This window comes from Phyllobates terribilis, unplaced genomic scaffold (genome assembly GCF_046119375.1).
Source record: "Phyllobates terribilis strain yellow unplaced genomic scaffold, ASM4611937v1 Scaffold_36__1_contigs__length_13169755, whole genome shotgun sequence".
Lineage (NCBI taxonomy): Eukaryota > Metazoa > Chordata > Amphibia > Anura > Dendrobatidae > Phyllobates > Phyllobates terribilis.
In genome coordinates, this window is record NW_027362796.1 from 10,911,602 (window position 1) to 10,938,009 (window position 26,408).

The window sequence follows — 26,408 nt, forward strand, 5'->3', positions numbered from 1 at the left end:
AGGATGTATGATGCCCCCACACAGTGTAATGCCCCCATTATGCCCCTTATGCAGGATGTATGATGCCCCCACAGTGTAATGCCCCCATTATGCCCCTTATACAGTATGTATGATGCCCCCACACAGTGTAATACCCCCATTATGCCCCTTATGCAGGATGTATGATGCCCCCACAGTGTAATGCCCCCATTATTCCCCTTATGCAGTATGTTTGATGCCCCCACACAGTGTAATGCCCCCATTATGCCCCTTATGCAGGATGTATGATGCCCCCACACAGTGTAATGCCCCCATTATGCCTCTTATGCAGGATGTATGATGCCCCCACACAGTGTAATGCCCCCATTATGCCCCTTATGCAGTATGTATGATGCCCCCACACAGTGTAATGCCCCCATTATGCCCCTTATGCAGTATGTATGATGCCCCCACACAGTGTAATGCCCCCATTATGCCCCTTATGCAGTATGTATGATGCCCCCACACAGTGTAATGCCCCCATTATGCCCCTTATGCAGGATGTATGATGCCCCCACACAGTGTAATGCCCCCATTATGCCCTGTATACAGGATGTATGATTCCCCCCCACAGTGTAATGCCCCCATTATGCCCCTTATGCAGTATGTATGATGCCCCACAGTGTAATGCCCCCATTATGCCCCTTATGCAGGATGTGTGATGCCCCCATACAGTGTAATGCCCCCATTATGCTCCTTATGCATGATGTATGATGCCCCCCCACACAGTGTAATGCCCCCATTATACCCCTTATGCAGGATGTATGACGCCCCCACACAGTGTAATGCCCCCATTATGCCGCTTATGCAGTATGTATGATGCCCCCACACAGTGTAATGCCCCCATTATGCCCCTCAAGCAGTATGTATGATGCCCCCACGCAGTTTAATGACCCCATTATGCCCCTCATGCAGGATGTATGATGCCCCCACACAGTGTAATGCCCCCAATTATGCCCCTTATGCAGTATGTATGATGCCCCCACACAGTGTAATGGCCCCATTATGCCCCTTATGCAGGATGTATGATGGCCCCATTATGCCCCTTATGCAGGATGTATGATGCCCCCACACAGTGTAATGCCCCATTATGCCCCTTATGCAGTATGTATGATGCCCCCACACAGTGTAATGCCCCCATTATGCCCCTCATGCAGTATGTATGATGCCCCCACGCAGTTTAATGACCCCATTATGCCCCTCATGCAGGATGTATGATGCCCCCACACAGTGTAATGCCCCCAATTATGCCCCTTATGCAGTATGTATGATGCCCCCACACAGTGTAATGGCCCCATTATGCCCCTTATGCAGGATGTATGATGGCCCCATTATGCCCCTTATGCAGGATGTATGATGCCCCCACACAGTGTAATGGCCCCATTATGCCCCTTATGCAGGATGTATTATGCCCCCCACAGTGTAATGCCCCCATTATGCCCCTTATGCAGGATGTATGATGCCCCCACACAGTGTAATGCCCCCATTATGCCCCTTATGCAGGATGTATGATGCCCCCACAGTGTAATGCCCCCATTATGCCCCTTATACAGTATGTATGATGCCCCCACACAGTGTAATACCCCCATTATGCCCCTTATGCAGGATGTATGATGCCCCCACAGTGTAATGCCCCCATTATTCCCCTTATGCAGTATGTTTGATGCCCCCACACAGTGTAATGCCCCCATTATGCCCCTTATGCAGGATGTATGATGCCCCCACACAGTGTAATGCCCCCATTATGCCTCTTATGCAGGATGTATGATGCCCCCACACAGTGTAATGCCCCCATTATGCCCCTTATGCAGTATGTATGATGCCCCCACACAGTGTAATGCCCCCATTATGCCCCTTATGCAGTATGTATCATGCCCCCACACAGTGTAATGCCCCCATTATGCCCCTTATGCAGTATGTATCATGCCCCCACACAGTGTAATGCCCCCATTATGCCCCTTATGCAGGATGTATGATGCCCCAACACAGTGTAATGCCCCCATTATGCCCTGTATACAGGATGTATGATTCCCCCCCACAGTGTAATGCCCCCATTATGCCCCTTATGCAGTATGTATGATGCCCCACAGTGTAATGCCCCCATTATGCCCCTTATGCAGGATGTGTGATGCCCCCATACAGTGTAATGCCCCCATTATGCTCCTTATGCATGATGTATGATGCCCCCCCACACAGTGTAATGCCCCCATTATGCCCCTTATGCAGTATGTATGATGCCCCCACACAGTGTAATGCCCCCATTATGCCCCTGATGCTGGATGTATGATGCCCCCCACAGTGTAATGCCCCCATTATACCCCTTATGCAGGATGTATGACGCCCCCACACAGTGTAATGCCCCCATTATGCCGCTTATGCAGTATGTATGATGCCCCCACACAGTGTAATGCCCCCATTATGCCCCTCATGCAGTATGTATGATGCCCCCACGCAGTTTAATGACCCCATTATGCCCCTCATGCAGGATGTATGATGCCCCCACACAGTGTAATGCCCCCAATTATGCCCCTTATGCAGTATGTATGATGCCCCCACACAGTGTAATGGCCCCATTATGCCCCTTATGCAGGATGTATGATGGCCCCATTATGCCCCTTATGCAGGATGTATGATGCCCCCACACAGTGTAATGCCCCATTATGCCCCTTATGCAGTATGTATGATGCCCACACACAGTGTAATGTCCCCATTATGCCCCTTATGCAGGATGTATTATGCCCCCCACAGTGTAATGCCCCCATTATGCCCCTTATGCAGGATGTATGATGCCCCCACACAGTGTAATGCCCCCATTATGCCCCTTATGCAGGATGTATGATGCCCCCACAGTGTAATGCCCCCATTATGCCCCTTATACAGTATGTATGATGCCCCCACACAGTGTAATACCCCCATTATGCCCCTTATGCAGGATGTATGATGCCCCCACAGTGTAATGCCCCCATTATTCCCCTTATGCAGTATGTTTGATGCCCCCACACAGTGTAATGCCCCCATTATGCCCCTTATGCAGGATGTATGATGCCCCCACACAGTGTAATGCCCCCATTATGCCTCTTATGCAGGATGTATGATGCCCCCACACAGTGTAATGCCCCCATTATGCCCCTTATGCAGTATGTATGATGCCCCCACACAGTGTAATGCCCCCATTATGCCCCTTATGCAGTATGTATGATGCCCCCACACAGTGTAATGCCCCCATTATGCCCCTTATGCAGTATGTATGATGCCCCCACACAGTGTAATGCCCCCATTATGCCCCTTATGCAGGATGTATGATGCCCCCACACAGTGTAATGCCCCCATTATGCCCTGTATACAGGATGTATGATTCCCCCCCACAGTGTAATGCCCCCATTATGCCCCTTATGCAGTATGTATGATGCCCCACAGTGTAATGCCCCCATTATGCCCCTTATGCAGGATGTGTGATGCCCCCATACAGTGTAATGCCCCCATTATGCTCCTTATGCATGATGTATGATGCCCCCCCACACAGTGTAATGCCCCCATTATACCCCTTATGCAGGATGTATGACGCCCCCACACAGTGTAATGCCCCCATTATGCCGCTTATGCAGTATGTATGATGCCCCCACACAGTGTAATGCCCCCATTATGCCCCTCAAGCAGTATGTATGATGCCCCCACGCAGTTTAATGACCCCATTATGCCCCTCATGCAGGATGTATGATGCCCCCACACAGTGTAATGCCCCCAATTATGCCCCTTATGCAGTATGTATGATGCCCCCACACAGTGTAATGGCCCCATTATGCCCCTTATGCAGGATGTATGATGGCCCCATTATGCCCCTTATGCAGGATGTATGATGCCCCCACACAGTGTAATGCCCCATTATGCCCCTTATGCAGGATGTATGATGCCCCCACACAGTGTAATGTCCCCATTATGCCCCTTATGCAGGATGTATTATGCCCCCCACAGTGTAATGCCCCCATTATGCCCCTTATGCAGGATGTATGATGCCCCCACACAGTGTAATGCCCCCATTATGCCCCTTATGCAGGATGTATGATGCCCCCATTATGCCCCTTATGCAGGATGTGTGATGCCCCCCACACAGTGTAATGCCCCCATTATGCCCCTTATGCAGGATGTGTGATTCCCCCATTATGCCCCTTATGCAGGATGTATGATGCCCCCACGCAGTGTAATGCCCCCATTATGCCCCTTATACAGTATGTATGATGCCCCCACACAGTGTAATACCCCCATTATGCCCCTTATACAGGATGTATGATGCCCCCACAGTGTAATGCCCCCATTATTCCCCTTATGCAGTATGTTTGATGCCCCCACACAGTGTAATGCCCCCATTATGCCCCTTATGCAGGATGTATGATGCCCCCACACAGTGTAATGCCCCCATTATGCCTCTTATGCAGGATGTATGATGCCCCCACACAGTGTAATGCCCCCATTATGCCTCTTATGCAGGATGTATGATGCCCCCACACAGTGTAATGCCCCCATTATGCCCCTTATGCAGTATGTATGATGCCCCCACACAGTGTAATGCCCCCATTATGCCCCTTATGCAGGATGTATGATGCCCCCACACAGTGTAATGCCCCCATTATGCCCTGTATACAGGATGTATGATTCTCCCCCACAGTGTAATGCCCCCATTATGCCCCTTATGCAGTATGTATGATGCCCCACAGTGTAATGCCCCCATTATGCCCCTTATGCAGGATGTGTGATGCCCCCATACAGTGTAATGCCCCCATTATGCTCCTTATGCATGATGTATGATGCCCCCCCACACAGTGTAATGCCCCCAGTATGCCCCTTATGCAGTATGTATGATGCCCCCACACAGTGTAATGCCCCCATTATGCCCCTTATGCAGTATGTATGATGCCCCCACACAGTGTAATGCCCACATTATGCCCCTTATGCAGATTGTATGATGCCCCCCCACAGTGTAATTCCCCCATTATGCCCCTTATGCAGTATGTATGATGCCCCCCCACAGTGTAATGTCCCCATTATGCCCCTTATGCAGGATGTATGATGCCCCCACACAGTGTAATGCCCCCATTATGCCCCTTATGCAGGATGTATGATGCCCCCACACAGTGTAATGCCCCCATTATGCCTCTTATGCAGGATGTGTGATGCCCCCATTATGCCCCTTATGCAGGATTTATGATGCCCCCACACAGTGTAATGCCCCCATTATGCCGATTATGCAGTATGTATGATGCCCCCCACACAGTGTAATACCCCCATTATGCCCCTTATGCAGGATGTATGATGCCCCCACAGTGTAATGCCCCCATTATGCCCCTTATGCAGTATGTTTGATGCCCCCACACAGTGTAATGCCCCCATGATGCCCCCACACAGTGTAATGCCCCCATGATGCCCCCACACATTGTAATGCTCCCATTATGCCTCTTATGCAGGATGTATGATGCCCTCACACAGTGTAATGCCCCCATTATGCCCCTTATGCAGTATGTATGATGCTCCCACACAGTGTAATGCCCCCATTATGCCCCTTATGCAGGATGTATGATGCCCCCACACAGTGTAATGCCCCCATTATGCCCCTTATGCAGTATGTATGATGCCCCACAGTGTAATGCCCCCATTATGCCCCTTATGCAGTAAGTATGATGCCCCCACACAGTGTAATGCCCCCATTATGCTCCTTATGCATGATGTATGATGCCCCCACACAGTGTAATGCCCCCATTATGCCCCTTATGCAGTATGTATGATACCCCCCCACAGTGTAATGCCCCCATTATGCCCCTTATGCAAGATGTATGATGCCCCCACACAGTGTAATGCCCCTTATGCAGTATGTATGATGCCCCCATTATGCCCCTTATGCAGTATGTATGATACCCCACAGTGTAATGCCCCCATTATGCCCCTTATGCAGGATGTATGATGCCCCCATTATGCCCCTTATGCAGGATGTATGATGCCCACACACAGTGTAATGTCCCCATTATGCCCCTTATGCAGTATGTGTGATGCCCCCACACAGTGTAAAGCTCCCATTATGCCCCTTATGCAGGATGTATGATGCCCCACACAGTGTAATGCCCCCATTATGCCCCTTATACAGGATGTATGATGCCCCACACAGTGTAATGCCCCCATTATGCCCCTTATACAGGATGTATGATGCCCCACAGTGTAATGCCCCCATTATGCCCCTTATGCAGTATGTATGATGCGCCCACACAGTGTAATGCCCCCATTATGCTCCTTATGGAGTATGTATGATGCCCCCACACAGTGTAATGCCCTCATTATGCCCCTTATGCAGGATGTATGATGCCTCCCACAGTGTAATGCCCCCATTATGCCCCTTATACAGCATGTATGATGCCCCACAGTGTAATGCCCCCATTTTGCCCCTTATGCAGGATGTATGATGCCCCCACACAGTGTAATGCCCCCATTATGCCCCTTATGGAGTATGTATGATGCCCTCACACAGTATAATGTTCCCACAGTGCCATAATCCCCCCCACACAGTATAATCAGTGGCGTAACTAGGGTCTGATTGGCCCCGGTGCAAAGATTTCGACTGACCCTCCCCTCCCACTTCATCCTGATATGTCCCCTATCGTGGTATTTATATCCCCCGTTTAATGTATAGTAAAAAAATGTTCTATAAGGCTATGTGCCGTAATCGCCGCCATTGACTTGCATTGGACCGCGTGACATCCGCATCACTGCATCTGCACATGCGGATATCACACGGTTCAATGTGCGGATGGTACCCAGGTCTGGAGGAGAGGAGACCATAGAACCATAGAACCTGTTAAAAAAAAGGAATTTAAAATAAAAAAAAAAGATTATACTTACCTTCCGATGTCCTCCCGGTGTTTTCTCCCCTCCGTCTGGTCTGCTGTATGGGTCGCGTTGTTGTGAAGGACCTGCCATGACGTTATTGAGTCATGTGACCTGTCACTCAATGACGTCATCGCAGGTCCTTCACACCACCGCGAGCCGCCCAAGACACCGGACGGAGCAGACGAAACACCGGAGTACATCGGAAGGAAAATATAATCTTTTTTTATTTTTTACCATTCTTATTCTTTTTTTTTTTTAACTAACTTGGTCACACTACTATCCATGCCGGTTGCATGGATTTATATAGTGTGAACAAGTTGTCAAGCACTTTTCCAAGTGATGCTAAAATCGCTTGGAAAAGTGCTTGATAACCTGCATGCAGAAATGCATGTGAAGAACGCTTGACAAACTCTTCTACCTGGCGGGAAAAATGCATGTAAAAACAGCACGCCTTTTTCCTGCCAGGGAGAAGCGGAAAAAATATGCAGCATTTCTGCATCTTGGGCACTTAGCCTTATACTTACCAGGTACGAACTTAGAAGTCATGGGACCCCATAGCAGAAGTATAATGCACAGCCCATAGTCTTCCATATAGTATAATGCACAGCCCATAGTCTTCCATATAGTATAATGCACAGCCCACAGTCCTCCATATAGTATAATGCACAGCCCATAGTCCTCAATATAGTATAATACACTCCCCATAGTCCTCCATATAGTATAATGCACAGCCCATAGTACTCCACATAGTATAATGCACAGTCCATAGTACTCCACATAGTATAATACACTCCCCATAGTACTCCATATAGTATAATGCACAGCCCATAGTCTTCCATATAGTATAATGCACAGCCCATAGTCTTCCATATAGTATAATGCACAGCCCATAGTCCTCCATATAGTATAATGCACAGCCCATAGTCCTCCATATAGTATAATGCACAGCCCATAGTCCTCCATATAGTATAATGCACAGCCCATAGTCCTCCATATAGTGTAATGCACAGCCCATAGTCCTCCATATAGCGTAATGCACAGCGCATAGTCCTCCATATAGCGTAATGCACAGCCCATAGTCCTCCATATAGCGTAATGCACAGCCCATAGTCCTCCATATAGCGTAATGCACAGCCCATAGTCCTCCATATAGCGTAATGCACAGCCCATAGTCCTCCATATAGCGTAATGCACAGCCCATAGTCTTCCATATAGTATAATGCACAGCCCATAGTCCTCCATATAGTATAATGCACAGCCCATAGTCCTCCATATAGCGTAATGCACAGCCCATAGTCCTCCATATAGCGTAATGCACAGCCCATAGTCGTGCATGTAGCGTAATGCACAGCCCATAGTCGTGCATGTAGCGTAATGCACAGCCCATAGTCGTGCATGTAGCGTAATGCACAGCCCATAGTCGTGCATGTAGCGTAATGCACAGCCCATAGTCGTGCATGTAGCGCAATGCACAGCCCATAGTCGTGCATGTAGCGCAATGCACAGCCCACAGTCGTGCATGTAGCGCAATGCACAGCCCACAGTCGTGCATGTAGCGCAATGCACAGCCCACAGTCGTGCATGTAGCGCAATGCACAGCCCACAGTCGTGCATGTAGCGCAATGCACAGCCCACAGTCGTGCATGTAGCGCAATGCACAGCCCACAGTCGTGCATGTAGCGCAATGCACAGCCCACAGTCGTGCATGTAGCGCAATGCACAGCCCACAGTCGTGCATGTAGCGCAATGCACAGCCCACAGTCGTGCATGTAGCGCAATGCACAGCCCACAGTCGTGCATGTAGCGCAATGCACAGCCCACAGTCGTGCATGTAGCGCAATGCACAGCCCACAGTCGTGCATGTAGCGCAATGCACAGCCCACAGTCGTGCATGTAGCGCAATGCACAGCCCACAGTCGTGCATGTAGCGCAATGCACAGCCCACAGTCGTGCATGTAGCGCAATGCACAGCCCACAGTCGTGCATGTAGCGCAATGCACAGCCCACAGGCGTGCATGTAGCGCAATGCACAGCCCACAGGCGTGCATGTAGCGCAATGCACAGCCCACAGGCGTGCATGTAGCGCAATGCACAGCCCACAGGCGTGCATGTAGCGCAATGCACAGCCCACAGGCGTGCATGTAGCGCAATGCACAGCCCACAGGCGTGCATGTAGCGCAATGCACAGCCCACAGGCGTGCATGTAGCGCAATGCACAGCCCACAGGCGTGCATGTAGCGCAATGCACAGCCCACAGGCGTGCATGTAACGCAATGCACAGCCCACAGTCGTGCATGTAGTACTATGGCCTAGGGTACCATGTACTCACTGATTTTAAAAAAAAAACAACACATTATACTCACCTTCACTCTGTCGCGCTGCATATTTTTATGGAGCTGGCAGCTGGCTTCAGCGTGCAAGCGACGGGAGCGCATGATGTCACTTCCATGCGCCTCTAGTCACGTGTACGCTGACTTCATCTGATGGCCTCTGATTGGTCGGCAGCGTGTATTGTGGCACACTGACAAGATGGGAGTGAGGTAGTAGGGGTCAATGAGGATCTAGGAGGGGCTGGGATATGCAAGGAAAGTAGGGAGCTGAGTAAGTGTAATAAATGTGCTAATAATATTAAATATCTGCTGGCAAATGCAAGAAGTCTCGCAAACAAAATGAATGAACTGGAGACTCTTATATCGGTCACAGAATACGATGTGGTGGGTATTACGGAAACCTAGCTGGATGAAAGCCATGACTGTGTGACAAACATGGAGGGATATACTACATTTTAGGATATAGTCAGCAGTGGGGTGCTGCAGTGATCTGTACTAGGACCGATTCTTTTTAACCTCTTTATTAATGACCTTGGGGATGGGATTGAGAGTAAAGTGTCAGTTTTTGCTGACGACATCAAACTATGTAGAATATTAAAATCTGATCTTGACATTATGATATTGCAGAACGATCTGGATAAGATGACTGAATGGGCAAACACTTGGCGGATGAGGTTTAATGTAGAGTAATGCAACTAGGTCGGAGTAATTCTATTGCTGCATATACATTATATGGGAGTATACTTGGGACTACAGAACAGGAGAAGGCCTTGGGTATTCTGGGTACAAGTAAGCTGAGCAGCAGTACTTAATGTCAAGCAGCAGCCGCAAAAGCAAACAAGACTGTAGGATGTATAAAAAGATAAGGAAGGTTGAACTGGATGCACCTAGGTCTTTATTCAACCTATATTACTATGTTGGTATGAATGTGTGTCCTCGGACACACATCTAGCTGAAACAGGGGCTAGCATTGGCTAGGCCCGGTCGTAGCGGTGACTGCGGTCATTAAGCCTCTAGATAAAATACTCCCACAGTACCTACAGCATATACAGTTACAGAAAATAAAAGGGATTAACAAGAGAACTTACTACACCGATCGCAGAGACGATTCAGTTTAGCTGAAGGAGAGCACTTCAAATGGCCATTTTGTGAACGGGGTTTCCTGCATACATGATGTGTATCTCTCATACATGGGCCAGGTTGTGGGCTGGTCTCAGCACTTCATGATTTTATGGAATCCCCAACTTATGTGATAACGCCTCTCTGGATGATCGCAGAAGTTGTAGATTGACACCATATTTTCCATAAGGATTTTATTTTTACTTAGAGACCAAAAATGGCATAGCTGTTGTCAATTATGTGTCCACTGTGCATTTATGGCTCATTGGCAGAGGGGCTACAGTTATGAGAAAATATGTATCCTTTTCTCTGGCTAGCCCATGTGCTGGAAATGTATTTCTCATTAATATTGGATTTATGTATATTCCAATATTTTATATTTTCATTCGGAGACATCCTGACTGCTGAAGCTGTGCTGATGAAAGGAATGTGTATGCTGGGTGACCATGGCTATTTCTAAAGAGTGTGAGATATCCCTTTTATCCTTGATAGACCTTTTCCTGTCTGAACAGATAGGTTAATCTGCACTCTTTGTCTATGCACAATACACATCCTCATAGTCTTTTCCCTACAAGAAGCTCTTGCATGTTAATTAAGCTGATTCACTGTTCGGCCACATTCAATTTCCTACTGGTATTAGTTTCTTGTCTAAGTCTTGGAGACTGTCAGCTGTTTGTCTTACTGGAAAACCTTGTGAGGTGTCTACTTTAATCCTCTTACTTCACAAGGGACGGCCTGCATGTTGATTAGGCTGGTTCACTTCACACTATAGGTAACACTGTTCAGCAAGGCTTTTTTTTCAGCATGAAATTGGGTGAATCTTATCGGAATTGTCATGCTGAGAAATAACTTCAGAATTGCTCTATCACTTAAGATTTTTGAGAAAAATGCAATTATGTATGCATTGAATACTGTCAAATTTGTGGTGGCATGTGATATTCCGAATTCAAAAGTCAGCAACAGCGATCAAGTTTAGAAATGTTTTGCCATTGATTTTCTTTATAATCACTGTCCGATAATTCACAGGCAAGATTCCAACAATAGTCACCCAGCATCGAGGGCCTCCACCTCCCCTGGTACCTATTTTCCATCTAGGAATGTCTTGATGAAACCTTTCACCATGTTCATCACTTACAGTGCCTAGGTTTGTTGGGAAAAAGTCAATGTGTGAATGAAGGAAATGTATTTTAAGTGATATGTTGCACTTCATTGACTTGTAAGCCTGAAGAAAACTTTCAAACTGTTCAGCATAGTTTGGCACCTTGTAGTTGCCTAGAAAGTTGAAAACGACATTCTTGAAGGCCGACCATGCTACATGTTCTGCACCATGCAGAAGACCATCAAAGAAAGGCTGCATGCCCACTATGCGTTTTTCAAGCAGACCCGGGTACCATAGTACCTGTGTAAAAAAGAATTTAAGATAAAAAATAAAGATTATACTTGCCTTCCGGTGGCCCCCGGTCTCCTCAGCGATGCGTCCGGTGTGTTGGGCGGCTCATGGAAGGTCCTTTTAGACCATCGCGAGCCGTCAAACACACCGGTCGCATCGCTGAGGAGACCGGGGGCCATCGGAAGGTAAGTATAATCTTTATTTTTTATTTTTTACCATTCTTATTCTTTTTTTTTTTTTACTATTACTTGGTCACACTATATAAATCCATGCCGGTTGCATGGATTTATATAGCGTGATCAAGTTGTCAAGCACTTTTCCAAGTGATGCTAAAATCGCTTGGAAAAGAGCTTGATAACCCTCATGCGGAAATGCATGCAAAAACGCTTGACAAACGCTTCTACCTGGCAGGAAAAACGCATTTAAAAAACGCATGCTTTTTTCCTGCCAGGGAGATGTGGAAAAAATATGCAGCGTTTCTGCATCGTGGGCACTTAGCCTTACTATCATTTACTAGCTCTCGGATTTGTGGGCCAATGAAAACACCCTCTTTTATCTTGGCATCACTGATGCATGGAAACTTCTGTCACAAGTAAGCAAAGACTTCAGTTTGCTTGTTCATTGCTTTGACAAAGTTCGTCATTAATCCCATTTTGATGTGCAAAGGTGGAAGGAATATCATCTTTTCATCTATTAATGGTTCGTGTTTAACATTCTTCTGCCCTGGAATAAATTTATTGCGTAGTGGCCAGTCCTTCCTGATATATTGCGAGTCTCTTGCGCTACTGTCCCATTCCCAAAGGAAACAACAGTACTTAGTGTATCCCATCTGTAAACCTAATAAAATTGCAACTACCTTGAGATCACCACATATATTCCATTTGTACCTTGAGTATTGAATGTGCATCTGCATATTCTCATAGGTCTCCTTCATACTGATCGACATGTCCGATAGGTATCGAAGAGTAGACATTACCATTGTGTAGCAAGACAGCCTTAAAACTTAAGGCCAATGAATCAATGAACAGTCGCCATTCCCTTGGGTCATGGTCAACTCCAAGGACAGAAAACAATCCAGTATTATCACTGCAAAAAGTGAGACAGTCAGGTTGACTGAAATATTTGGTTAAATCTTCATGACGACTGCAAAATACTGAAATTTCTGTACCTGGCTGCAACAGATGCCACCCTTGCAACCTTGATCCAAGTAGTTCTGCCTGACTCTTTGATAAACCCAAATCTCTGACCAGATCGTTTAGTCTTGCTTGAGATATTAAACGTGGAGCAGTTGATATTGATGGTTCGAAATCTGAATCAGCAGCAGGTTCCATCTCTAATGAATCAACCATCATTTCATCGCCCTCTTCTATTCTCCACACCGGCGGTGGTTTTGGAACTGGCAGACTTTCATTGTGCGCCACTGGTCAAATTGCAGAAGCAAGGTTGGGATATTCAATAGACCTCCTGTTCTTAGAAGGAAAAACCGGATACATTCATCGTGCAGAAGTAACAATCGGTTATATGGTCCTTCTGATCCCTCCAGATCATTGGAATGTTAAATGGCATCGATGGTCGCACACCCTTCAGCCAAGACCTCAAACTCGTAGTGCAAGATGAGCAGCATATATGAGTAGCCCTTGCTCTGTCTTGGTCACCAATTTTGCATCCAAAATATAACTCCTATGCCTTCTTAACAACTGCAGTTATACTCCTTTTCTGGGCTTTAAGGGTATAATCTCCACATATATAACAAAAGAGCTCATTACTATTGCGACATTGACGCGATATTCTACAACTCATTACTTATTAAACAGTTTTGCTCCTTTATGAAATTTTCTCAAAACAGAAGAAACTCATGAAGATTACAGCGTCGTTACTGCTGTTATTATATAATGCTACTTGGAAATAGACCAAAGTCTGACAGTTGTGTCTGGAAGTGCCTGAGAGTGCACAACTAATGCAGTGCATGATTGGACAGGACTTAAGTGCTGTATATTATAATAAAGAGAGTCCATATTATGAATTCCATTGGTTATTTCTACAAAAAATACACTTCTGAAATAAAAAGTTTAATATAAGTGCCAATTTATTATGCACTACGTACTGTCCTAATCATAATCGTAAAATTAAAAGATCTCGGGAATGGTACATGCTACAGAAATTCTGATTTACATTTCTGAAATCAGCGCCTCAAAATACATGGACAACATGTTTTAAAACAGGAAACAGAAAAAAAGTTACAATTTGTTGACCAGTGTAATTTGTACAATCTTCCACCTAAGAGTGTCAGCTCAGATTGCAGATGACAGAGGGAAGGAGGGAGGCTATTAACTTCAGAGATTTTTAATATTTTCTATGACCTATCCAGAAAAAAAAAACACCGTACATGGAGACATTAGCATTAAACCACTCCTGTGTTGGTGTTCTTACAAGCAAACTTTTATACATGAGATCTAATTTGATAAAAAGATTACAGCTGGGGAAAGATGGAAAACTTTCATATAGATGACTAGTGGTGATGTAATCAGTGAAGGACTCTGGCCAAATATGTTTCTGGAGTTATAGTAGAAGATGTCGTCCTCATCATGAAGTAGTTATTTCTCGTGTCACGTGTAATGAATATCTCCTGCAGTATTGCTAATGCCGATTCCAATGTCAGTAAATGATACAAGAATTAGCGTTATGGAAGATAAGTCTATGAGAAACTTATTCAGCTGCAGACTCCGAGGAAGAAACTGCTTGTTGTCTGTGGCCTAAAATATATAGGTTTCATTAATACATGACAGGGTAAAAGCAGAATGTTGTAAACTAATAAGAATACCATTGCTGCTTGGGTCCCCCACCAGTCTCTGTATTTCCTGCGCACTTGTGATTACAGCTACCGCTAATCAGTTGGCTAAGCAGTGGTCAACTTAGCCAGTGATTGGGAGCATGGAGGAGATGTCTTTTTCTGCAATTCAACTTATGTTCAAATCAATACAAGACTAGAGAATACAACATCTACACCTTCTATCTCCTGATATATTTCCCTTATTGTGTCCAGTAATTGTATTATTACACGGAATTCTTTATGATGTTCCATCGTCTCATTGTCTTCCTATTTAGGTCACTACAATATCAGATCCTCTCAGTGGACATCTTCTATATTGACAGAATTTTTGTGAATCACCCATCAAGGATGGATATTGACAGAGACAAGATGGTGGAGAGGATATTACACCTCACCCTAGAGATCATCTTCCGGCTTACTGGAGAGGTGAGAGATTCTGATGACTTCACATTACATCATTCTTATCTATGGGAATAACAGATGGACAGAACTGGAGAGGTGAGGACTCTGGAAATGTCTATAGTGAGATTTATTAATGTGTCTCTCCATAACCAGGATTACACAGTAGTGAAGAAGACCTCTAGTGAGCGCTGTCAGGACCCTGTGTCTGAGGGATGGGGAAGACCCCTAAGCCCAATCACAGGGCCTCCATCTCAAGCCTTGATACATGAGGACATCAATGACCAGAAGATCGTAGAACTCACCTATAAGATGATTGAGCTGCTGACTGGAGAGGTGACACTGCTGGGAATGCTGGGACATTATACAGTAACACTATTAAGGGATTGGGGGGATGACGGTATCATTGTATGTGTCAGGTTCCTATAAGGTGTCAGGATGTCGCTGTCTATTTCTCCATGGAGGAGTGGGAGTATTTAGAAGGACACAAAGATCTGTACAAGGACATCATGATGGAGGTTCCCCAGCCCCTCACATCACCAGGTAATAGACAGGACTAAATACACACGGCCTATAATTATCTGTATGTAAAGAATGAATTCAGTCCCTGTATGTGTTTCCTCCAGATCTATCCAGTAAGAGGACAACACCAGAGAGATGTCCCCGTCCTCTTCTTCCACAGGACTGTAAACAAGAAGATCCCAATGTTCCTCAGAATCATCAGGTAGATGGAGAGAAGGTGTCATGAGATCTCCCCTATGATGTGTAGATGGCTGTGAAGGTCTTGTGTTCAGTCTTGTTTTATCCACCAGTATTATATGTTTTATATTTGTGTAATGAGGACGGTGGAGATGGCAGGATTAGAGCTGATCATAGATGTGATTTCTCCATCTGTCTGTGACTTTTACAATATTTGTTTCAGGGTGAAGATCTGACCCATATTAATACTACAGAGACATATGTGAGGGGTGATGAGTGGTGTAAAGAGGAGTTTCCTACATATGACTACCCAGGTGAGTAGTGACCACTAAATGCAGAGAAGTCACAGATTCTTCTCTGTCACCAGCTATGGCTGCTTTATCGGTGATGTAGTCTGGCCATATCACAATCGTGTGATCGCCATTTTGCCACTAGAGCATAACATTCACCTCCATATGAAAAATGTTCTAATTACTTGGGGAAATTGTGAAAGCTCTTTTCTATGGAACTTACAATCTGAAAGATCCACCTACCCCCTGGAATTAGAAGATGCTGACCGTTACCTGCCCAGATGACAGCGTACGTAGAAAATGTTGACAAGTTAGAAAATCACTTGAAGAAAAATATTCTGATGGGCCTGTAAGAGAAAGTGGAGGGTAATGATGCTGTTCCTTCCTAGATCCCTGATATCTTATTGGATGAATCTACCTTCTCTCCCTTCTGTGCCGCTGAATGTTCTCATATGGTTCCTACAAGACCAGGTCCAGTCTTTCTGGCCAAACTTCACTTTTATGATCGACAACATTAAATGTGCAGTGAGGCCAAGTGTGAATTTCTGTACAATAACAGCAGAGTTTCCCTTTATCCTGACTTTACACTTTATTTTAAAACCAACTAACTTCATACAGGATTGTGATAAACTACATAAAAAAAATTACACCTGTGCCATGATATATCTCTAAGCTGTGCGTGGCTGATGGCTGTAATATACATTTATTCCCGCCTGCAGGAGATGTGTTGGCTCCAGCCCTGGTTTCATGGATTCACTCCACGTCATAAATTCCATTATGTTGTCATCCTAAGGAGTTCAGATTCCTGCACAATCTCTCCTGAAATGGGGGCACTAATACTTTCTCTACTCTTCTGGTTAGGACTCATAGTAGCTCCAATGGCTCCACCATAAATGAGTGCAACTCCATTTTAGTGTTGGAGTTCTCCCCTTATACATAGGTTGTTGTTGGGGATATAACATAGAATTTTTTTTTTTTTCACAGGTTCCTTCTCACTCCGCAGCCAGTTTTCTGTTCCTAATCAGGCCCTATTTTTCAAATCTGACGTGTGTCACTTTATGTGGTGATAACTTTGGAATTCTTCACAAAGGATAATAGGAAACAAATGGACCTTACTAATTATTTTCCAGCTTATTTATTTATTTTACTCGCTTATATACCGTCATTAATTCCACAGCGCTTTACAGACCTTATCGGCACTGTTCTCATTGGGGCTGACAATCTAAATTCCCTATCAGGATGTCTTTGGAGTGTGGGAGGAAACCGGACAACCTGGAGGAAACCCACGCAAACACAGGGAGAACATACAAACTCATTTTTTGTCATTGGTGGGATTTGAACCCAGGACCCCAGCGCTGCAAGGCTGCAATTCTATAGTCAAAGTATTGTCTGATCTCATCAGACAGTGCTCACAAAGGTGAACACCTCCATATTACAAGTAAACAATTAGGAAAGGGAAAAGGGTGTGAGTAAAAGTGAAATTCTTTGTTAAATAATAATATTAAAACCTGGTAAATCATACATCCCATTAGGGATGTATCATGGATCATGATTATATAAATGGAGTCATGATCCACTAAATTACTGATAGAGTCAGACGGTGAATCAAATTATTAATAAAATAAGCCCCTAGCCAATGTCCCTTAGAATTGATGGCTGGGTTTATGCTTATAAAATGAATGCCATAGATTATATCAAGGGTGTGCTGAATTATGTTAGTATCCTCAGCCAGGAGAGATTTTATTAAATAAAGGCTCAATTTGCCAGTGTGAATTCAATAGTAAAAAATTCTCCTAGCCCGTTGGATACACTCCCCATATTATAAAGTGACTTCAAAAGTGTGGCCGGTCTGATAGATATAAGTGTAATGAGCCCTTGTACAGAGGTTATCAGGGTACACTATTGCACCTGTCACACAATCTGTGTAATGGATCCTTAATAATTCCACTCGCAGCTCCAGTAGTGCTGTCGGCAGTGAAATAACTCCGGCAGTATAACAGACTTAGCCAGCTTAAGAGCACAAGCGGCTCAGCTATGCCACTGACAGTCTCTCTCACGCTGTCCGCACAAGAATTGACGGTCAGCAGGAGAAGCAAGCGATCCAACTAAGTCACGATCTCCTGGTTGTGCAGGAGATCCAACACGCTTTCTGCCTATTTAGATATCAGATGCGGCTAGCATGTGCCACTATCGGCCTCTCCCACGCTGTCAACACGTGTGTGGGTATGATCAGCGTGAGAGACAATTTCAACTATGTCAGCAGTCTTGACAGAGCTGACAGCTAAAACGGGGTAAATCTGGTTTTACCTGACAGGGCACACCTGTGAAGTGAAAACCATTTCTGGTAACTACCTCTTGAAGCTCATCAAGAGAATGCCAAGAGTGTGCAAAGCAGTCATCAAAGCAAAAGGTGGCTACTTTGAAGAACCTAGATTATAAGACATATTTTCAGTTGTTTCACACTTTTTTGTTAAGTATATAATTCCACATGTGTTAATTCATAGTTTTGATGCCTTCAGTGTGAATGTACAATTTTCATAGTCATGAAAATACAGAAAAATCTTTAAATGAGAAGGTGTGTCCAAACTTTTGGTCTGTACTGTACATATTTACATATATACTGAAATTATATACATGAGCCTTTCCTATGCTCATCATGAATGTACTTGTAATTGTGTGACAATCTTCAGCGGCTTCTAGGACATCCGTCCTGCAGATAAGTATTGCTGATATTCTGGCCGCATGGTAAGTCATTGGTAAAAATATGGGACAATGGAAGCAAAAAGATTAATGATTAAGTGGAGGAGCAAAGGAGCCGGAGGAGGGCCAAGGAGAAGAATGATAGAGCTTAGGTGGTAAAGAAGTTAGGTATCAGGGCAGAGACATAAGGAAAATAGGTCACCAAATAGATGAGTATAAAGTTATGTTAGGTACGGGGCAGAGACATATGAGGAATATAGGTCCCCACTCAGGTAAGTAATAAAGCTTATTAAGTAACAGGGCAGAGACCTATTGGGAGTACAGGTCTCCAAACAGATCAGTATAGAGGCATGTGGCCAGGTGGCTTGCCTCACTGCTCAAAATGTGCTGGGTGGGTACCTTTAATGGAGCTGTGAACAGGCGCTCCCGCCGCACCTTCATCTTGTGCATCTGTCTCTAGTTGCGGTTGGGGGTTTATGTATGTTTCCGCGATTACCGCCAGACCGTAAGTGCATGTGCTCAAACTCGACCCCCCCTGGAAGTTGCGTCACAGGCAGGTGATGTGGCAGGGAGAGTGGGTCTGTTGGGGCGGACCTGTCCTCCTGTATGGCTGTGTCACATGTGTAGCACATCCATGGCGTCTGGTGAAGCCTGCGCATGCGCTTTAGGCTATATGCGATAGTTCTGTTATGTTAATTTTTTTTAGAGAGGAGTAGCGCTGGCAGGTAGGCCTATTATTCCTGCTGCAAGTGGGACAGTATCCTCACACTGTCAGGGAAAGTGAATGTACAAAGTATGTATAATAATTCACTAGCGCTGAAATAAGACTGGAGATATACTAATGAGATAAAATATACAAATGTATTAGTATTGGTTTAAAATACATTACAAAAGTAAAATCAGGGGTATAAATAGGATAAAATATAGCCTGTCGGAGATACGGTCTAAAAAAGGAGGGAAGAGTGGTGGGATAGTAATTTTCCTCCTGTATTTCAGATAATTTGTCCGGTTGAGGTTTAGTAGTTTCTTTCCTAATTAGAAGACAAATGGTTTAGAATGTGGTGTGAAGATAGCAGGTCTGATTGAGGAGTAACCGATCTTACCTGCTGGTGAGGAAGGAAGGATGGTTAGTGGTCCTCTGTGTTGGTGTATTTTCTCGGTGGTAGAGAAAGCTAAAATATTGAAAATTAGTTAATTCCAAAATCATGTCTACAGGTAAGGGTTTGGTGGTACCACACCTACCGGGAAGAAAAAGAGGATGTTGGTAAATAGCTTTTTAGGAAGCGAGTTACTATTGTCCAAGTGGTCTTTTTGGTCCGGTGACTTGGAGAATCAAAGAAACAATATAGGTAAGGTAAAATAGGTTAGAATAAAGAACATATAATTTTATTAGGAATTGTAACTTTTAATTAAATCAATTACCTCTGGAAACAGTCCAGGGATGACTTGGAGAGAAAAGTGCTTATTATGGCACGTTCGTGGTGTAATCCATTTTAAACCGATAAAATATACAAATTTTTTAGTATCTCATTAGTATATCTCCAGCCTTATTCCTGCGCTAGTGAATTATTATACATACTCAGTTCTGTTATGTTGTCATCATGGTGTATCGATGAGGGGCAAAAGTGAGGTTGATCTGGGTGGGGGAATAAAATTGTGCTGGTTTGGTCAATTGGTGCTGTGGATGAAAGGAATAATGGAGGGGGGTGTAAGGAATGTTTGGAGTCCTGTATGAAACTAAATAGTGTGAGGCCATGCCCCTTGTATGTAATTAGGTTTGCTAGAATGATATATGGGAGCTGTGTGTAAGAGGGTGAGGGGAAGGGGTGGAGACGGAGATAGGAGGGGGAAGCCAGGGGAGACGGGAAGGGGGTTTCTGGAACTCACCTGGAGAGGAGGAATAGGAGAGGTTGTAGAGCTGATCTAGTGTGTCTGAAAAAAAGATGATCAGGTTAGCCAATCTATTTCATGGTTGAGACCCTCTGTCAGTGTCTGGAGGGTGTGTATCCAGAACCACTCCCGTTGTTTAAGGAGTTTAATATGGTTACCACCTCGTCTGGGTACTTGTTCGATCACCTGGAACCTGAGTTGTGATACTGCATGCCTGGCGCTGGAGAAATGATGGGATAGTGGTAACAAGGTTTTGCCGCAATGAATCGTGGATTTATGGCTGGCAATATGGTCCCTGATGTGTTGAGTAGTTTCCCCTACGAATAGTAGACAACATTGGCATTTGATTACATACACCTTAAAGTCAGATTCTCTGCAGAATGAATGAGGACAGGTATGGTGAAAGAAGCAGACGTCGCAGCAGCGGATCTCAGAGGAGATGGGACACACCATTTGTAGAAGCCCTAATATGACAAAATGGCAGAAAACCAGAGCAGTAGAAATTCTCATAAAGTGACTCAATTTTGAATATTATAACCCTCAGTGAATTAATCTATAGGAGTAGTGACTATTTTGACTGCACAGCCACTTTCTGGAAATTAGCACACAGTGGATGTTGGAGCGTGAAAATAGGAAATATACTATTTATTGCCCAACACCTAGTGCCCAGATTGTGCTCCAGGGGACACACATCATAAATTAAGTGTGTTCTTTTCACTATAGTAATGTCAAATACATGGATGCTATGTGGTTTGGGCGCACAGCAAGGCTCAGAAGGGAGGGGGAGATTTGACTTTGGGAGAGCGGATACTGCTGGATTGGTTTATGGAAGCCATGTTGCTTTTCAAGAGCCTTTCAGCCACTAATAATGTGGAAACTTCTGTTTTTCCACTGACAGATGATGGGCCTGAGTGGGGGCTTGTTTATTGTAAGATGAGTGGAAGTTTTTATTGGTATTATTTTCACCTACATAACATTGTTTGGTGGCTTTTTATTCCATAATTGGGATCCAGAATGAACAAACAGTTGAACACCACGCTCTACTGGTTCATCCTATGAGGTTTTCTATTAGACTGTGAACTGTCATTGTCTTGGTAAATCTTTCAATGTTTTTACATAACTTGCCATTTCTACAGACACTTTAAGTAGAAATGCTCAAAAATATAAAACTCAAGGATATTTTATTCAAAAATAATAATTGGTTTTATTCTTGGCAGATGACTGTACCAGGAGATCAGAGGGACAGCTGGCATCTTCAATTTTTAAATCCGATGATCTTGAGATACCACAGGATACAATTGAAGTGAATGCCATTACTCCAGATTTACCATCATCCCTTCACAGCAAAGATCTGTCATCTGATTCTTTAAAACAGGTCCTGTCTTCTGATTCATTACTGACTACTAAGGAAAATCATAGTCACAAAAGAGGCATTAAGAAACAAACTGCACCTAAAGCAACAAAGCCATTTTCACGTTCAGAATATGGAAATAGTCTTCTCAAAAAGTCTTTTCTTAAACCTCAAAAAACGTACACAGCAGAGAATAGATTTTTTTGTTTCAAGCAGGGGAAATGTTTTAACCAGAAATCAGATCTTGTTAGTCACCAGAGAAGTCACACAGGGGGGAAACCATTTTCATGTTCAGAATGTCGGAAATGTTTTAAAGAGAAATCAAGGCTAACCCAACATCTGAGAACTCACACAGGGGAGAAGCCTTTTTCCTGTTCAGAATGTGGAAAATGTTTTACAAGGAAATCAAATATTATCGTACATCAGAGAACTCACACAGGGGAGAAGCCTTTTTTCTGTTCAGAATGTGGAAAATGTTTTACAGGGAAATCAGATCTGAACAAACATCAGAGAACTCACACAGGGGAGAAACCATTTTCATGTTTAGAATGTGGGAAATGTTTTGCAAAGAAGTCAAATCTTATCAAACATCAGAGCACTCACACAGGGGAGAAGCCATTTTCATGTTCAGAATGTGGGAAATGTTTTGCAAATAAATCATATCTTATCTCACATCAGAGAACTCACACAGGGGAGAAGCCATTTTCATGTTCAGAATGTGGGAAACGTTTTACAGAGAAATCACATCTTATCAAACATCAGAGAACTCACACAGGGGAGAAGCCTTTTTCATGTTCAGAATGTGGGAAATGTTTTACCCATGAATCAGATGTTGTAATACACCAAAGGACCCACACAGGGGAGAAGCCATTTTCATGTTCAGAATGTGTAAAATGTTTTACAAGGAAATCAAATCTTGTCAAACATCAGAGAACTCACATAAGGGATAAGCCTTTTTCATGTTCAGAATGTGAGAAATGTTTTGCAAATAAATCAAATCTTATTGCACATCAGAGAACTCACACAGGGGAGAAGCCATTTTCATGTTCAGAATGTGGAAAATGTTTTACAAGGAAATCAGATCTTGTCAGACATCAAAGAACTCACACAGGGGAGAAGCCATTTTCATGTTCAGAATGTGGAAAATGTTTTAACCAGAAAGCGCATTTTGATAGCCACCGGAGAACCCACACGGGAAAACGCCGCAACTACACCCAACTGGTCTCTGTATAGACTAAAAAGACCCTAGCTGCCCAACTTAAAACACCACCTCGGATCTAACTCCGTAATAGGCCATTGAGGGGTTTCTTGTACCTTCCGAGGAACCAGAGGGGAGGCCACAACACACTGTCAACAAGGGGAAAGGAAAGTGTGAAGTAAGATACAAAAACTCTGGGTGAGAAACTAAAACACATTCATATAGGGCAAAGAAGTCAAGCTAAGAAGAATCAAAAATAAAAGGAATAAAAAGTATAATTTCCCAGAAACCTAATTGTTGAAGAAGGAAAAGTTGATGGAAGAGAAGGCAAACGGATGGAGAGGATAGTTTCACCTTTTTGGTGAAACTTACAAAATTCATCCTCACCCACGATTACTTTGAATTTGATAACCACATATATCTACAGGAGACTGATACAGAAATAGGAAGTATAATGGCTTAACAGTATCTTAATTTTCATGACCAAGCTTGAATGTGACTTCTTGTCCTCATGTCACATCAAGCCTCTGGCCTACTACCGTTACATTGACGATAGTTTAATCATCTGGACATAATCTGAGCAACAGCTAAAGAAGTTCCTTGAACACTTTAATCAATTTAATCCCACCATCAACTTAACACTCAACTACTTCTGTACTGAAATGAACTTTTTGGACGCCATCATTAAGTTACAGAACAATGAAATAGAGACGTCCATGTACCAGAAGCCAGTTGACCGTCCAACATCCCTTAAATGTGTCCGTTTCCATACAAAACACATAACCTCTATTGGCTACAGCCAGGCCATCTGATACAATTGGATATGTTCCAACGCTATGGACAGAGGCAAACACCTTGGTGGCCTCAGAAACACCTTTTTGAACCAGGGCTACCACCAAACAAGAATTGAAAACCAGATTGCAAGAGCCACCAGAATATCAAGGAATCATCTTCTAGATTTCAAAACTAAACAAGAAAGCAACCGGGTGCCTCTCGTAGTCACCTAAAATCCAAATCTGGAGGTGCTAATGGGAGCTGCATGGAAATTACAACAATCTATATTTCCAGACTCCCCACTTCTGTGATTTAGGCAGTCCTCTCCAACAGCTACAGGAACTTTTCCCTGCAGCCAGAAAAAATGTAAAACCTGTCTATTTATAATGACCACTGACAAGATAAAGATTCCCAACCCGCATCAGCACCACAAGATCCCAGGTGCTTTCAGCTGCATTACATCTAATATAGTGTACTTAATTATATGTACCAAATGTCCAGCTGGGGGTCTGTGTGTAGGGAAGACAGGGCAAAAATTTAGAACAAGGATGAATTCTCATCGCCACCCAATAAAAGAAAAAAGAATAGAGCTACCTGTGGCCAAACATTTTTTATCCCTGATCACAGCATCGTGGACATGAAATTACTTGTATTAAAATGTAACTTCAAATCTCAGAGAGACAAAAAAATTTGGGAGTACAATCTTATGACAATCTTTGACCTACTGTCACGGGTGTATCAGAGGTGACAGGTAGTCGCCCTGCAGTTGGTTGCAGGAGATCTCTATGTTTGGCATTACAGACATCTTAGATGAGAGGCTGTCTCTAAGACCTAGCGGCTACCTCCCTCTAGCTAATTGGCTCTTTGGCCTGGGTGTATAAATACCTGGTGTGTCTGAGAGGGAGGTGCCGGCTATATTCATTTCTACTTGTGAAGGCTTAGCAAGAGAAGTACTGCGTCATCTCTGGAGCTTGAGGCCAAGTGCACATTTGTCTAGACTTCATCTAAAGCTAAGCAATCTCCCCCCTGTTTGTTTTGTTGTCTATAGAGTTTAGTGAGATCAACTAGTGCTCATCTCCTCCCTTCCCTAGCCTTAGCCATACGCCAGGGAAAGCCAGGGTGAGGCACGTGTGCGGCAATTAGCGAGGAGCCAATATAGTGACGGTAGTTGAGACAGGGTGACCAGACTAGGAGATCTCCACTTCCCCCTTTCCCTAGTGTCTGGGCTCCCTTTCCCTCTTCCCTCTGTGTTCACTTAGTCGTTCCCACATCTGGGAAAGACTACATCTTAGTCTTTCACACACTCAGAGCAGCAATGAATGTATGTATATCGCATGTATTTATGTCTTTGTACATCAACTAAGGAATGTGCTCCTCAGACCATTTTGGGAGCATCACAATCATGGACCAGACCTCAATCACAGGACAATAAAACGTTCACACTCCTTATGTATGAGCTGTGTCAATATTTACGGCCACAACTGCTTCTCCCTCTCCAATACTGATAGTTCTGCTTCATATCACTTGTCTTATCTATTGCATTATTCCTGTGCCCTGCTGTGTATGAATATGTGACTCTTCAGATTGTGTTATAGTATGCCTGATGAAGAGACCGGAGTAGTCTTGAAAGCTTGCAATTTACCATCTTTTCAGTTAGCCATTAAAAGGTATCAACCACTGAGGGCTCTCAAATCTTAATATTTTTCTATCTACTGGCTAACACGATACAATTAGGCTGCGTGCACACGATGCAGAAATGAAGCAGAAAATTTCTGCAGCATTTCTGCATCTCCCTGGCAGAAAAAACGCATGCAGATTGTGCATGCGTTTTTCCTGCAGAATACATGCGGATTCACATGCGTGTGTTTCCGCATATGGACTGACAAGCACTTTCAAGGCGATAGCATCACTTGGAAAGTGCTTGAGAACTAGGTCACACTATATAAATCCATGCAAACGGCATGGATTTATATAGTGTGACCGTAAAAATAGAAAAATAAAGCTATACTTACCTCCGATGCTGCCGCGTGTGCTGTCGCGCTCCTTCCTGGTTCCTTCCTGGCTTGCCGGCATCTCGCGAGACAGCCTGCGGTCACATGACCGCGACGTCATCTCAGGTCCTGGAAGGAGAAGCGCTGCAGGGGCCGCCGGACAGGTGAATATAAACTTTATTTTTTATTTTATTCTTTTTTTTACAGGTACAATGGTACCCAGGTCTGGATGAGAGTCTTCTCTCCTCCAGACCTGGGTACCATCCGCACATTGAAATGCATATTATCTGCTTGTACAGATGTACAGACACGGATTCTATGCGTCTCAATGCAAGTCAATGGCGGCCATTCCGCTGCGCTTCCGCAAAATTAATGAACATGTTGCGGATTTATGAGCGCTACAGAAACGCTGCGGAAAAATCCACAGCATGTGCATTGACATTGCGGAATGCCATTGGGGGACCATGGGGTGCGGATTACCATGCGTTTTTGATGCGTTTCTGCTGCGGAGACGCATGAAAAACGCATCGTGTGCATGCAGCCTAAAACATATTTTTTT

At 44.2% G+C, this 26,408-nt stretch overlaps 2 protein-coding genes across 5 annotated transcripts in view; both read left to right on the top strand.

Annotated features, from left to right (window-relative positions):
* The window catches only part of LOC141182837 (uncharacterized), a 206,490-nt gene extending 181,183 nt beyond the window's left edge, over positions 1-25,307 (top strand). For 2 of the 4 annotated variants that reach the window (XM_073660968.1, XM_073660966.1), the window contains exons 2-7: positions 14,833-14,983; positions 15,113-15,292; positions 15,376-15,499; positions 15,583-15,680; positions 15,879-15,969; positions 21,753-25,307. In XM_073660968.1, the coding sequence (XP_073517069.1) occupies positions 14,906-14,983; positions 15,113-15,292; positions 15,376-15,499; positions 15,583-15,680; positions 15,879-15,969; positions 21,753-23,119 (1,938 nt within the window). In that variant the 5' untranslated portion in view covers positions 14,833-14,905 and the 3' untranslated portion in view covers positions 23,120-25,307. The remainder of the gene's footprint in view (positions 1-14,832; positions 14,984-15,112; positions 15,293-15,375; positions 15,500-15,582; positions 15,681-15,878; positions 15,970-21,752) is intronic. The other 2 variants (XM_073660969.1, XM_073660967.1) reach the window with 1 other exon arrangement.
* Positions 1-26,408, top strand: part of LOC141182835 (uncharacterized) — a 285,253-nt gene that overhangs the window by 181,060 nt on the left and 77,785 nt on the right. The gene's annotated exons all lie outside the window — the stretch shown is intronic.